This window comes from Nicotiana attenuata, unplaced genomic scaffold (assembly GCF_001879085.1).
Source record: "Nicotiana attenuata strain UT unplaced genomic scaffold, NIATTr2, whole genome shotgun sequence".
In the NCBI taxonomy this organism is placed as follows: Eukaryota; Viridiplantae; Streptophyta; class Magnoliopsida; order Solanales; family Solanaceae; genus Nicotiana; species Nicotiana attenuata.
In genome coordinates, this window is record NW_017672784.1 from 101,994 (window position 1) to 117,468 (window position 15,475).

At 34.5% G+C, this 15,475-nt stretch overlaps 2 protein-coding genes across 2 annotated transcripts; one reads left to right on the forward strand and one right to left on the reverse strand.

Moving 5' to 3' along the window:
- The first annotated feature begins 1,294 nt into the window (after positions 1-1,294).
- LOC109214495 (putative UPF0481 protein At3g02645) lies at positions 1,295-3,080 on the forward strand. The gene has a single exon (XM_019378415.1). It carries the CDS (start codon positions 1,367-1,369, stop codon positions 3,017-3,019), a length of 1,653 nt encoding a protein of 550 aa, XP_019233960.1. The 5' UTR covers positions 1,295-1,366; the 3' UTR covers positions 3,020-3,080.
- A 9,610-nt stretch (positions 3,081-12,690) lies between these two features.
- Positions 12,691-13,599, reverse strand: LOC109214494 (ethylene-responsive transcription factor ERF003-like). The gene is made up of 2 exons (XM_019378414.1): positions 13,398-13,599; positions 12,691-13,305 (listed from the first exon to the last, which is right to left on the reverse strand). The coding sequence occupies exons 1-2, from the start codon at positions 13,478-13,480 to the stop codon at positions 12,849-12,851; spliced, it is 540 nt and encodes a 179-aa protein (XP_019233959.1). The 5' UTR covers positions 13,481-13,599; the 3' UTR covers positions 12,691-12,848.
- Between the last annotated feature and the right edge of the window lie 1,876 nt (positions 13,600-15,475).

Genomic DNA, 15,475 nt, shown 5'->3' on the forward strand with positions numbered 1-15,475 from the left:
GAGATCCTAACTTAGGTGCAGTCATATTCTTTATTACTGATATCTATTATGTCTAATTATTTGGAGCCAACCCTGATCATACATTATTTTTCAGTGTTTCTTGAAATATACAAATAAAACGTAACAATAATGAAGGTGGTCAAATCTTATTACCTCAATACTGTATCTCTTTTCTTTTGATGGATGAAAAGAGTTAAATGCAGAAAATTACCTTAGAAGTATTTGATTTTTCTTAAAATTCTTTAATTTATGGAATATAAATCCTTCTAGGGAAAGAAAACGAAAACAAAAACAAAAAAAATTGTTGTTCATCTTTTGCTACTATTATAGGCGTTAATCGTTATTCTCGGTTTAAAATAATAATTTTCCAAGTGGTCCTGTCAAGGAGGTTCAATTTTTATTGCTAATGCTTGTAAATCAGTGCTTCTCTTAGAATTTTAAATTTTTTGTGGTCCTATTACAGCTTATACGATTCTCCTATTTCTTTTTAACAAAAAAAGAAAATCACAAACCTTAAACTATTGGTGCTTTCTCTTTTACTTCTTTTAAGAGCAATAACTAATTAATGGCTGCCCGACGGAGATACTGTATACCTTAGAAATATATATACGTCCAAATCGTTACCCAAGATTGTTTGTTGCATGAAACGGATTCTTAATTATATTTTTCAAGTAACATGTCAAAATTTTGATTGATTGATCAATTTTTGGGTCGCTAATATCGATATTTCGACATGTAAACTCTCTCAAAAGATCAGAAAAACAACGTAACTTTCATATTTCTATTTACCATACAAAACAATCTCTAAGATTCGTAACTAATTAAAAAAATTATAGTTGCCCCATTGGGGCGGCCTATATGCGATTTAGGTTCTTACGTATAATACTAGCTAGCTAGCTAGTATAAAGCCATAATCTAAACCTCGAACTAGTTGCCGATTTAAGAAAATTGAGAAAAACACTAAATAGAGAAAGAAATGAAGGTTCTATATGCCAAATTAAACATTATTAGAAGTTTATTCGTTTTGCTTAGGCCAAATACCACTTTATTCGATCTTGCGCGTTTTTTTTGGCTAACAAAAGGATAATATTATAACCCTAGCTACTTAGTATTATATGTTTCATTACAAAAGAGAGGTGCTTGTGAAAGTAGTCGTAGTAACCATAATAAATTAATAATACCAACTATAGTTAACCTTTTAAGATTAGGCGAAATGGAACTATCTTAATCGCATTTATGTCGATTCTCACACCTATAAATTTGAAGTTTCATTTCACTTAACTCCACCATTCAATAAACCGAAACCGCTATACTACATTTTTGTTATCTTATTAAGGATCTGAAACTATCTTCTTTTCCACCCAACATGGCCACAAATTGCAATACTAATTCAAACTTCGATGAGAATCGATGGGTTATTCAAATCCGTCGAACACTTGACGAAGAACTTGAAGAAGATACTGAAATCCCAGTTAGCATTTTCAACGTACCAAAATCTCTATTATTGAGCGATCAAGATTCATACGTGCCACAAGTAGTGTCAATTGGCCCATACCATTATTGGCGTACAGAACTGCACGATATGGAAAGGTACAAATTAGCTGCAGCAAAAAGAACTCAGAAACAGCTCAAAAGTCTCAAATTCCAGCATCTTGTGGAACAGTTGATAAATTTTGAGCACAGAATTCGTTGTTCGTATCATAAGTATTTGAATTTCAATGGGGAAACTTTGGCCTGGATGATGGCTGTAGACGCCTCTTTTTTGCTCGAGTTCCTTCAAATCTACGCGATTAGAGAAGGTAAAATTCTAACTAGAGTTTCCTCAAGAATGTCACATTTGGTTGATATTGCAGGGAGAAAATCCGCGCATAATGCCATTCTTAGAGATTTAATTATGCTCGAAAATCAAATCCCGTTATTCATATTAAGAAAAATGTTGGAATTCCAGTTTTCATCTTTAGAGTTGGCTGATAACATGCTGGTGTGTATGCTAACCGCGTTCTGTAAAGAACTTTCTCCGTTCCAAATGGTTGACGAATTCCCAAAAATTCAAGTCACAGAATGTGCTCATTTGCTAGACTTTTTGTACCAATTTATCGTGCCCAAATTGGATGCAACTTCTGAAATAACAGAAGATGATCACGAGCAAACAGATGCCAACCAAGTCGAAAATAGTAATTTCCTGGGGAAATCAAGTCATATCGGACAACTTATTAATGAAATCTGGAAAATCCTTGTGAAAATAAACAGAGGTCCGGTACGTTTTCTTAAAAGAATAGTATTTTCCAGGCCTGTTAAACTCATGTTTAAGCTGCCCTGGAAATTTATTTCTAATCTCCCTGGAATTAAACTTTTTATACTACCCATTACATATATGTTCTTTTCACAAGAAAAAGCTGAAGTAAATTCTGAAACTAATATCAATAAACCACCTCTTTTTGAAGAAATAGCCATCCCATCAGTAACTGAACTTTCTAAAGCTGGAGTCAGTTTTGTAGTAACCAATGCTGGAATCATGAGCATAAATTTCGACGATAAAAAGATGAAATTTTATTTGCCTACAGTCAGTCTAGACGTAAATACAGAGGTGATTTTGAGGAATTTAGTTGCATATGAAGCATGTAATGCATCAGGACCGTTGGTTTTTACGCGTTACACTGAATTAATGAACGGGATTATTGATACAGAAGAGGATGCATTGTTACTTAGGGAAAAAGGAATAATATTGAACCGATTGAAGAGTGATAAAGAGGTTGCAAATTTGTGGAATGGGATGAGTAGATCGTTGAGATTAACTAAAGTGCAATTCTTAGATAAAGTGATTGAAGATGTGAATGGATTTTACAATGGAAGATGGAATATCAAGACTGGAAAAATGATGAAGCATTATGTGTTTGGGTCATGGCAAGTTCTCACATTCTTGGCTTGTATTATGCTCTTAATGTTGATGACTTTACAAGCATTTTGTTCAGTCTACAAGTGTGCTCGTATATTTCATATTCAGAGTTCTGATGACTGATTTGTTGAAGCTTTGGTGTAAATGGTAAAGTTGCTGCCATGTGATCAGGAGGTTACGGCTATGGAAATAGCCTCTTGCAGAAAGGTCCGGTCTCGCGCATAGCGGAAGCTTAGTGCATCGAGCTGCCCCTTTTTTTGATTTCTTTTTTTCCCCTGTTATCTTTTGGTTTTTCCAGGTTGTAATATTTATTTTATTAAGATTAGCAAAAGCACATAGGGTAGTGTATAAAGTTCTCCCTATGGGATAACTGTTGGTTGAAGAAATGCTAAAGTGAAAGGTTGGTTTGTGAGATTTGTTTAGACGAAATTAAAGATGCATGGTGCTATAATCATGTTTTCAGATTTGAATTTAGCCTGATTCTTTCCAGCCAATGGACTCTTATCTTTTTCAAGATTCTTGTTGAATTTTTTTTCAATGTTGTGGAAAATTATTTATACATTTTCCTCCTCTCTTTGCCTATTATTATAAGTTTAATGATGATACCTTACCTAGTACTAGTAACTAAAGGAAACTCAACTAAAAGTTTTTTTCTGAAATTGGATACGATACATTTTATTGCTAACCTCAATAAGTCAATAACAATGTTGAAATTTATCTGGTCGTTATAAGTAGTACAGCCATACAATATATATATATATATATATATATATATATATATAAAAATATATATATATATATATAGATGTTTGTTTCGGTTAGATACTTCTAAAACAGGACATCTTATTACTGGAATTGCACAAACATGAATGAACGGTGTAAATGGCGAGTAAAGAATTTTTTTTATATAGCGACCTATTTTTCTGTTAGTATAAATCTCAGCATTTCTGTAACAAAATTTGCAGTACTCTTGACGGACTAAAGAACCAAAGTTTAAAAAAAAATGTGTGATGCTGTAAGAACAAATACTATAGTAGGAATACTAATTAAATCAAGATACGTTAAGAGTAGCAATACACTGCAATACACTGGAATTACCTACCAGCAGGAAAATGCAAAGAAATCAACGAAGCATAAGTCAAGATGAGAAGAAAAGTAAAACAGCTGACATTTTGTGTTATCTATTAGCACGGATGGTCGAGAGTCCGTCTGAGGTGAAAGCTCAATCCAGTTCTAGTAGTGACGGTACGTACGCTTATGTTAAATTTGGATCTTATGGCAGTTGATCAGGAACTAATGGTGGTGAAAAGATTGGGACAAGGGGTGTTCCAGGGGGTAAATCTTGTTCTGGCGGTGAAAATATATAGAATGGAGGTGTATCAAATATGGGGACAAGTGGAGGTGGTGGTGGTAATAACTTATGTGGAGGTGGAGAAGGAATTAGTGGCGGTGGAAAGATTATAAATGGAGGTGGAGATGGAACTAGTGGTGGTGGGCGGATTATAACCGGCGGTCGTCTCGGTGGAGGTGGTGACGGAACTAGTGGACGACGTCGTGGGGGAGGTGGGGAGGGAACTAGTGGACGACGTCTTGGGGGAGGTGGGGAAGGAACTAAAGGAGGACGTCGTGGCATTGATCTTCTTCCACTACTGCTTCTGCTCCTACTGCCAACGCTGCTGCTTCTCCTATGGCTGTTTATGATCTTCTCTTCTTCATCTTCCCCTACTTTTTCATGTTTGGATTTTGGGTCAGTTCTGGCTTCCACCAATACGTTTGAACTAATGATCAAGATCAGAACTAGCAAAATCAGACTAACAAGGTTGACATTCATCTTTGATCTACTTGTTTTTTGCTTCCTTCTAATAATTCCTTCTCATATGGATTTGCCAGAGTCTTCCGTTTTCTCTATGAAGAACTCAAAAGGAGTAGTAATTTATATAGAATCATATAAATGCATATTGGTAACCTTTGTGCAGTAATGAGAATTAGGTAGTAGCATATAAGATGAGAAACCCTAACTTAAATGCGTTGCAGGTAACAAAGTAAACACCAGACGACCATCAGGCATCAGGTTGCAATAGTCAATGCATGCAACTATATCACAAATATCAAGAATTGGGGATTAGGACAGAGTCTATTCTCTTTTTCTTTTTCTGCTTTTGGACGCGGTTTAATGAATCCAGCAATGGGAATGATAGCATAAATTTAACATACAATAGTCCAATTATTTTCTTTGTGATGGTATTTTATGAGTTTATTCATTAAAGTCGTCTAAAAATTTTATTTATTTTTTAACTTTTTATATACTAACTGAATTTTTTGTTCATATCTAAGTAAGAGACATGGTTGATTTTGGCTCCTAATTAAGTGAAACGTTCACTCTGTTTTAAAGTGATGAAACGTTAACTCATATTTGTAATTGGCACTTATTAATGTTCCAAGGATAATTATACGAAAATCACTTTGTTATTGAAATCTGAAACGTGTTGCTGGCTGGAGGGGGAAGGTTCAATGAGCATGCATAGGAACAATTTGTTGTAAACGAGTTGGCGGATGGGTGGACACTAAATGTGAAAAATGCATTGTTCTATGTGCCAATGTTATCAATATTAGTTGTGGCGGATGGAAATGATCATTACATTCTTAATAGAAGTTTTGAGTTTTAAATAAATTTTTTTTATAGGAAACATTTTACCTTCAATGGGCGTTATGCGATAAGAAAATTCCAATATGAGTGCGGAACACCTGATAAAAAAAAAATATCAGAATCAGCAAAAACTAACCCAGCATTGAAGTGTGAACGAGCAAGAAGTGCTTTGGAATTAGTTTGCATACCAATCTCAACTTTCCTGCATGCATTTATCTCCCATCAGAGGGTAGAAGGATAATGGTGGATCCTTCCAGATCTCTGCCTCTATCAATGTTTTTTTTTTTTTTTTGAATATTTGGTTTCTTCTTAGTCTCAGTTTTTTGTTCTTGGATTCGGCTTTCTTGTTTCTATTAGAGACTTGTTGCTTCCATTGAGCGGCCTAGAGCCGTAAAAATTGCACGGGGCGTCTTACTTGGTCGTCCCCATTTAACCTATACTCATTTTTTTAAAATGTCTTAACTTGTATCCACTTTTTAAACAACTTTAGCCCCCTTTCTCCTCCTCCTTCTCCTCCTCAAAGTTTTATCTTTTCTTTTTCCAGAAGTAAGGTTCATGAAACTAGGCGGGGAGGTGAATTTCGTCAAAGAAGGGGACAAGTTCTCTGTCTTGGTGTACTCTTAAATGTTACCTTCTCTTGTTTTCTTTACAAGTTATCAATTCCTACTCCTTGAAAGTCTTTCTTTGCATCAAATACCTGAACAGTAGACATCAGATGCAATTCATGCATCATTAGATGAACAACCAAGAGCATGGACTACTGGAATATCACTGAGATGGAATTCCCAATAGTGGGAGGACTAGTTACCCCAACTGGACCAAAACAACATGTCAGCATAAAACTTAAGAAACAGACAGTAGGGAATATAAGCAGAGCTGAGGATAAACAAAAGGAGACGCGAAATGTCCCCTATAGCTCTAGAGCTGAAGTTCGCCAGTTACAAACAAAAACTTTAGCTCTAGAGCTGAAGTTTGACAGTTACTAAACAAAAACTTCAGCTCTAGAGCTGAAGTTCGCCAGTTACAAAACAAAAACTTCAGCTCTAGAGCTGAAGTTTGCCAGTTACAAAAATAAAAACTTCAGCTCTAGAGCTGAAGTTCGCCAGTTAAAAAACAAAAACTTCAGCTCTAGAGCTGAAGTTTGCCAGTTACAAAAACAAACACTTCAGCTCTAGAGCTGAAGTTTGCCAGTTACAAAAACAAAAACTTTAGCTCTAGAGCTGAAGTTCGCCAGTTACAAAACAAAAACTTCAGCTCTAGAGCTGAAGTTCGCTAGTTACAAAAACAAAAACTTCAGCAATTACAAACAAAAACTTCAGCGAAATAGAGAACAAAACTTCAACTACTATGCTTAAGTTCAGCAATTACAAACAAAAACTTCAGCACACTTAGTACTTCAATCCCGTCTACTAGAATGCTGAAGTTGCCTTTGCTACTTCAGCCCCGTATGCTGAAGTTACGCGAAAAAGTGGGTACGCTTGCAATCTTTTTTGCAAAGCGGGCACAAGTTAAAACGTGATCCAAAAAGCGGGTATAGATGCAAATCTCCCCCCCCCCCCCTAGAGCCCGTATTAGGCTCAACAGACTGGGCTTGCAAAGTTTCGGGGGAAGTGCACGGTTGGCCACTAATAACACATGTATTTACTTTTAAGCCACCGTTTAAAATGTCTTTAGTCTTTAGCCACTGCTTTAATAAACTTTAACTGCCCGAACGAAAATACCCTTCTGCTCATGTCCTTAACTTCAGGACTTCAGGACTACATGTCCTTAACTTTTGAACTTGGAACTCTAAGTTCAGGACTTCAGGACTACATGTCCTTAACTTTTGAACCTGTGACTCTAAGTTCAGGACTTCAGGACTACATGTCCTTAATTTTTGAACCTGTAACTCTAAGTTCAGGACTTCAGGACTACATGTCCTTAACTTTTGAACTTGAAACTCAAACTTCAAGACCAAGCGTCCTTAACTTTTGAACTTGTAAGTCAAAGTTAAGGACCTATTGTTCTTAACTTTTGAACTTGTAACTGTAAGTTAAGGACTGCTTGTCCTTAACTTTTGAACGTGTAACTGTAAGTTAAGGACTGTCTGTCCTTAACTTTTGAACTTGGAAATCAAAGTTAAGGACCTATTGTCCTTAACTTTTGAACTTGTAATTGTAAGTTAAGGACTGCCTGTCCTTAACTTTTGAACTTGTAACTATAAGTTAAGAACTGACTGTCCTTAACTTTTGAACTTGTGTCCTTAACTATTGAACTTAACTTTAGGACTTCAAGACTACATTTCCTTGGTACCAAGTACTTGTATTTCATCTGAAGTGACTGAAGGAGTTTTCTGTTCAATATTTTGCGAGACTATTTCTATCTCTAGATCAATATCATAAGGAACTTCTTCGTTACTATCATCATTTGACTCAGAATCCACAATCTTTGTATTAGCAGCTGTTTTCAAAATCAAAAGCATCGTTGTCAATCATAACAGTAGTGAACAAGCGCAAATTAAAACCTAAAGAAAATATTATATTGATACACACAAAACAATGGTCTTAAATTACCTGGGCTCTTTGTTTTTGTTTCTTGAGTTGAGCATTGCTTAGATAGTGTCACCTCAGTAGCTGGATTGCCAGTCTCCTCTTCTCTAACACTTCTGGGAACTGGGAAATACACAACATATTTCAAGTTAAAAACACCAGAGAATACGAAGTCTTTATGTTTTGAATGCATCGGTGTATTTCCGTTTGGGGAGGAAAGGGTAACACAATCTTTTTATATTAATTTTATTAGACTAGTGGCTACTATTTCTAAGCATTAAAAATGCTGGATAAAAAGTAAATACCAGCTTAAACAGTGGCTACCCCACGCCATCCTACAAAGTTTCACTTTAGTTTGATCAGTGTGGCAACCCTGTCTAGAAATCAGCCCAATCTTAAGTAAGCCAAACATTTCAAGTTTCGGGGTATTTCAGGCCCAATTAATTATTTCGAGGAGACTCGGTAAAGGAAAACATGTATTCATGTCCAAAGCATGTACAACTAACCGGATATTGCCTTATTCAGCTCTCTAAAAGGAAATTTCTTTAAATTAAATTCAAATATGTCTCTGAACTATTAATTAATTGTGTTCAACTTTGTCATCTGTTATACTTTCTTATGAAAAAAAAGAGTTCTTGCCTTATTATACTTTAATAACATAAATTGTCCTTACTATCTATTAACGACGCTCCACTAAGCGATTTAATCCTTGCTAACCCTCTACTTGGCTCACCCAATCCCACGTGCAGGGATGGAACCTTTGTATAATAGCTGAACATTTTCAGAATTGTGTTATTTCTGTTAATTAATTATTTAATCATTGTACATTAGAGTTTTTATTTTCTATTTGATTCCTTCTTGCTTCCAAAAGGTACTTCTATTTTAAGGCAATCCGATTAGCTAAGTACTCTAATTAATTTGTCTCTCATTTTCCCCTTAAATTACAATTCACTTTAATGAAAAACGTGTCTTTGTCATGTTCTTCAATCCATCACTAAGACATTTCCTCGTTGCATGTCATGTCATTAAAATTCAATGAATGAGAAAACAACAAAGCCACATGCAACGGGAAACAATAAAACAACCCCGTTTGAAGAGTATAATGTCTGCTACTAGGCGAATACCATGTGCAGGGGATTACTTGAAGTATTGGGTTGCAGCCTCTTTTGGAGTTTAGATCACAAACGTGGTTGGACATGTGACGAGATGGGGACTTGGGAGCGGACAACACTTGCCCAATATACACTGTTCATCAGTCAATAGTGATTACCCCGACCTACTAAGTTAGTTCGGTGTACAATGCATCTTGCATGACCTAAGAGATGTAACGTAAACAGCCTACACTAAAACAAGCATTAGTGGCTACTTTTACGGCTCGAACCCGAAATCCATAGGTTATATGAAGATAACTTTACTGTTGCTTCAAGGCGCTCCTTCACGATTACCCCACCTACTAGATCTAGAAATTGTTTTGTGTCGATCTTTTTACCATATAAAATGTTTATGTACTAGATAAAATTTGTGGAACATCATGATTTTCAATTTTCACCCAACTTGGCAAAGACAATAGTGTCATTTTATTAATGTTAAATAGCTCATAGTTCTTTGAAGGTTCTTGAGAAGAAAAAAGTAACAATATCAAGAAATAATATTCAAGAATATATAAATAAAACATTGATGTGATTATTTTTATTTTTTTCCTTTCCTATTTACAGTCTGCAAGATATTTATTTTTCTTATCTCCACTTCTTATTACCCATAATAGATTAATTTGGTATTAGTTGAATAACAGTTAATTTATTGAATTTGATACTCTTAGATGAAAGCAATGAAATTCCAAGTCAAGCAGTTGCAACTTGAATCGAAATGACATGATATGAGTTATAGTAATCCCTTGATACTACTTCCTCCGGTCCACAATAAGTGACCAATTTACTTTTTTATTTTGTTCCAAAATAAGTATCCATTTATATAATCAAGAAAAAATTTAATTTATTTTTACAAAATTACCCTTATGTACATATCCCTAAAAGTTTTCTTACTCCTCACATTAAATATTTAATTAAGGGTAGTTTAGTCATACTAGGTATTTTTGTATTGAATTCAGTATTTTCTTAATGGGCGTGCCAAAAGCAAATTGGTCACTTATTATGGACCGGAGGGAGCAAAGAAGAAGAAAAAGATACTACTACCAGTCTATGATTACCCATTTATGACATAAGAGAAGTACTTATATTTGGTACTATTTTGCTTCTCAAGCATTTCACTCAGTTCCTTCGATAAAAAAAAAGTAGCCTACCGCACAGAATCCATATCAACTTATTGTATCCTAAAATAAGTAGGAAAAATAAATAGCTTAAAAACTTATATATTGCTTTTATACTTTAAGGGGGGATTTTAATTTATCCGATGAACCGTCCACATTTTGATTCATATCTTCAACAAACAACAACTAGGAATATATGGATCAGAAAATAGAAAAGCACAAGACTATCATTTTAATATCAAGTCTATTAAATACTTTAAACCTTTCTACTATTGATTGGCCACGTTTCGAACTAATTACCATACAATATTTCTTTAACAAACTTATTCCATATTCCCATTAAGTTCTTGCTAAGATTTTTTTTGCCTGATTCTGTCAATTAAAAAAAGCGAAAGACCGATTGTTCCAAGTATTTAGATCTGTAGTCCAGTATATACTATTCTATTCTAGTAATCGTTTTCTTGTCCTTTCTCTATAAGTTACTCTCTCTAGTTCCGAAAATTAGTTGTTTTGATAAACTAATTTTTAAAATTATTTCACGTTTAGAAAATCAAGATATATTTATTAATTCTTGTTTCTTTTCAAATCACCCTTACTTATTCCAATTTATCGTGGAGAGTTACAACAATAACAACAACAACAACAACAACCCAATGTAGTTCCACAAGTGGGTCTGGGGAGGGTAGTGTGTACGTAGACCTTACCTCTACCCGATGGGATAGAGAGGCTGTTTCCGAAAGACCCTCGGTTCAAGAAGATGAATTATCGTGGAGAGTTAATTAAGTAAAATATTTATAAATGTGATAAAGGATAGTTTGGGTAAAATATGTTCTTTAATGAAGTATAACATTTTCTATATACTTGCTAACACCAATTTCTACAAAACCAAATTAATCCTCATGTAGTATATGCTTTCTACTATAACAAATTTCTACAAAAGCAGGAAACGTTTCCTTGGAATCTTTGTTAGGACCGAAATAATCAGGTGTCATGCAAAAGCTAATAAAACAAACCTTCGATAAATCATACAACAAGAGAGAAATCCACCAAAAGAGACACAACTTTAACGTGGTTCGGTCAATTGACCTACATCCACAGCGGAGATGAGCAATCCACTATATAAAAGAGAGTACAAAATATCGAGAGAACAACCTCACGAAGATGCAAACAAAAGTGACACACTAACACTTGTCCCATAAAGTTCTCCCCCTGAATACGACTTTCAAACTTTTGGATTTTCCAGAGAAGATGGGATCAGAACTTCATAAATTTAAAACTTTCTATTCCATATCCGTTGCAACTAGTATTTAGGTGTTTTTGCTTGAGCTGTACGAGATGAAAGTCTCATATTCGGTTCTTAGAAGGGGAGTTACGCCTATCTCAATAAAGTATATGATTGGTTCGAAGAACATCTCGAGATTCAAGCAATTGCGGATGATATAACTAGTAAATACGTTCCTCCCCACGTTAATATAATTTATTGTTTAGGGGGGATTACGCTTACTTGTTTTTTAGTAAAAGTAGCTACTGGGTTTGCTATGACTTTTTACTATCGTCCGACCGTTACTGAGGCTTTTGCTTCTGTTCAATACATAATGACCGAAACCAACTTTGGTTGGTTAATCCGATTAGTTCACCGATGGTCGGCAAGTATGATGGCTACATAGTGGATGCTCCTGAATGAGAAGGAAGGATCCTCAGTTTATAGAAGTTCAAATATTTTCCTACAAGAAAAGACACTAGCCAAATATTAGAAAATTATAATTTCCTTTTACAAAAAGAAAAATTCAACTATGATAAATATATTATCATTTCCTTCGAAAGATAAAAAAAACTAAATATGACAAGAAAATAAGGACAACACCTTGCAAATTCTTGATTCACCAGATTAATACCAGGTAGTCCAAATAAGAAAAAACCAAAATTTGCTGTTAATCATCAAGCGTCAGATAGTCAAAAAGTAAGCAGCTTTCCATGAAATTTGTGTCATAGATCTAACTAAGTCTGGATTCTTGTAGACGTTATTGTGTCGTAGTCTATTATACTATGCATAGTCCAAAAAAAAGTGAGAAAATGATTTACTTAACTTATATTACTAGTAATACGTGACCATGCAAATAGCTTATACACTGTAATTTTACTTATTACAGTATGCTGTTTGACTCATTTTTAGCTTATTAACTTAATTTATTATGAGCAACTACTTATAATTATTTTAATTTTAACTGACAAACTCATTACATTAATACCCTTGCAGAAAGTATGCCGCCCCAACTCTGACTTGTTCACACTGGCCAATTAGGAATTCGAAGTTCATTAGGTTGGAGTATGATCATGCTCAAACACAGAGAGAAGAACAAAGAATCCAACTAATTTTATGGATACTGAAATACCTCGAGCATTTCATGCTAATAAAGCTACCAACTATACATTTAAAACTTGGCACTGAGTGAAAAATTAGAGAAAGAAAGAGGGAAGGTAATTAAGCAGTGGTACATTTGCATTCATGGCCTAATCTTGAAGAACAGAACACAGCTCAATTGATCCATAGTCTAACAACTCCTCAATCATTTGCTCTATATGATGATCTTCTAGTGTCTTGAATTCTTCTGTACTACTATCTGCTTCATAATCTACCCGATTCGTTGTCATATCAACACTCATTTGCCCATTTCTTCTGCCAATGCCATTATCTCCTCTGTTCAAAGGTGCATATAACTGACTGTCTTGAACTTCTAATTTTGTCGTTCCAGGTCTTTTATCCATATTAAGAGACTTCATTTGACATCTTTGTAGTTTAGCTATCAAAGCAGAAGACAGATACTTTGTCGATGGTGATTGAGAATCATTATCATTGTAAGGGAAATTTGTGCGTGCTCTTGGTCCACACATGAGCCTTGCTGCTTCATCATATGCTCGTGCTGCATCTTCTGCTGTTTCGAATGTGCCTAACCATATTCTTGTTTTCCTGTTTTACACAATCAAAAAGTTGTAATTCAGCTTCAAAGAGAAATTGATAATAAAAACATTATACTAAAAAGAGAAGGAGTTCGAAATTACAATAAAGGATGTCGAATTTCAGAAACCCAAGAACCCCAATGTCGTTGACGGACTCCACGATATCGTTGTTGTGGTCTAGACATGGAGAATTTGGCTGCAATTGAAGTTTGATTTAAGTGTTTGTGATAATGCCTAGGAGAAGAAAAGCAGTTTCAGCAGAGCAGAGGTGATATGAGAGATACAGGGGAGGGAGTTGAAAGGCTTTAAGGGGTATTTGTAAGCGCTCCTTTCGGCCTTCAGCTGGCAATCAATGTAGGATGTGGCCCACAAGGCTTTCTATACCTTTCTTTCGTTCCTTCCCAATAGAAAAAACAGAAAAGGATTTAATTAATTTAGGGAAAATAATAATGTATAGCCGCTCTCAAAATATAATCGAGAGAATGTATATATTTTTTGTATGTATATATATTTTATATATTATATACAAAAATTATATATATTTTATATTTTTTCGGCTAGCGAACATAAAATATTTTCTCGCACAAGTGAAGCCCAACCCCCCCCCCCCTTAAATTTATGGATTTAAGTTATATAATTGACAATATAAAATATTTTATATTATTGGTGTACATTAATACTATTTTATTAAGTTACTAATTAGTAGTTATGATTTGTCAAATTTATCTTTAATTACCTTATAAGTCAGAGGCAGGTCTAGGACTTTAGTACATGAGCGCACAACTAAAAAAAGGAAGAATTTTTTTTATTAAATGGAATTAATCCCCATTCCTCTAGATAAATAACACAACATTCAACCAAGTGTCCCATTCAACCTTCTTGGAGCATGATTGCCAACAGTTAATATTATACTAATTTTAGAAAATATGTACATAAAATATTTAATTTTGCCAAGAGACCATGAGTTCACGTGCCCCGTCATCTTACCTATACATCCGCCCCTGTTATAAGTAATCTGATAGTATTAATACATAGTATATTTTACATCGTTAGTGCATAGAATTTAAAGTTTTAATTTCTATGAAATGATTTTACACTATCAATATATTTTAACCAATTATAACAACTTATTATACTTTCAGATTACTAAATTAAGATTACTATAGACCACAAGTACATGTATGTCATCCTAACCTGATAACATAAAACTACACTTATTAGTATATACTCCCTCTGTTCCAGTTTTTGTGAACCTATTTCCTTTTTGGTCCGTTCAAAGAATGACCCCTTTCTAAATTTGGTAACAATTTAGCTTAAACTTACTATTTTACCCTTAATAAGAAGCTATTATAACCACACAAATACTCTGGGCCCCTTTTTGACTTGTTTATAACCACAAATTCCAAAAGTCTTCATTTTTTTCTTAAACTTCGTGCCCAGTCAAACAGGTTCACATAAATTGGAACCCAGGGAGTAGAAGTTATGGTCGAACCAAAATAGAAAACAGAAATCGAGGGGGGGGGGGGGGGGGGAGGAGAAATAGAAGAGAGAAAGGGATAAGATAGATGGTACTGCCGACTGTGGGCATATTAATATCTATAGTTATCTTTGTATTTTGTTGGTGAAGGATAGTGTCAGAATGTCTAAAAGAAGAGAAGAAAGAAATGTGAATAGTACGCAGATACTAGTAATGACAAGCCTAACATGTTTTGACAATTATATATATGCATGTGTGTGCATGATTGGCGGTATAAATTGCTCTGATAATTTATACAAGTAAATCTTTTACATTTTTTACGCGAATTATTGTTTGTTTTATTAGTCAGCTTTTGGTTATTGCTAAATTATGTAAAGAGTAATCAATGTGTAAATAGATAGCTACTCTCATGAATGAATGATTTTAAAGGATAGGTGGAGGTACCTTTCTTGAGATTAAAGTTTCCTAATAACATCAAAGGAATATTGGGAACATATATAGGGTTACAATAACACACATGAATACAGGTAGAAGATATGATACTCTATTGTATTGGATTGAGGACAGGATTACATGGCCATATCATATTTTACTAAACATAGGAAATCTGTCCTTATCTCTCGTTGTAAGGTCAAGATTTTCATGGGCACAAACTACGTACTGGACTGCGTGATTTCTCCAAATAATCTATTATTTATCCCCC

Bases quoted from the DNA above. Each gene is read 5' to 3' on its own strand.
- LOC109214495 (XM_019378415.1), top strand. From the start codon at position 1,367: ATGGCCACAAATTGCAATACTAATTCAAACTTCGATGAGAATCGATGG.
- LOC109214494 (XM_019378414.1), bottom strand. From the start codon at position 13,480: ATGTCTAGACCACAACAACGATATCGTGGAGTCCGTCAACGACATTGG. The intron at 13,306-13,397 runs GTAATTTCGAAC...TGTGTAAAACAG, and splicing joins GAAATTCGACATCCTTTATT to GAAAACAAGAATATGGTTAG.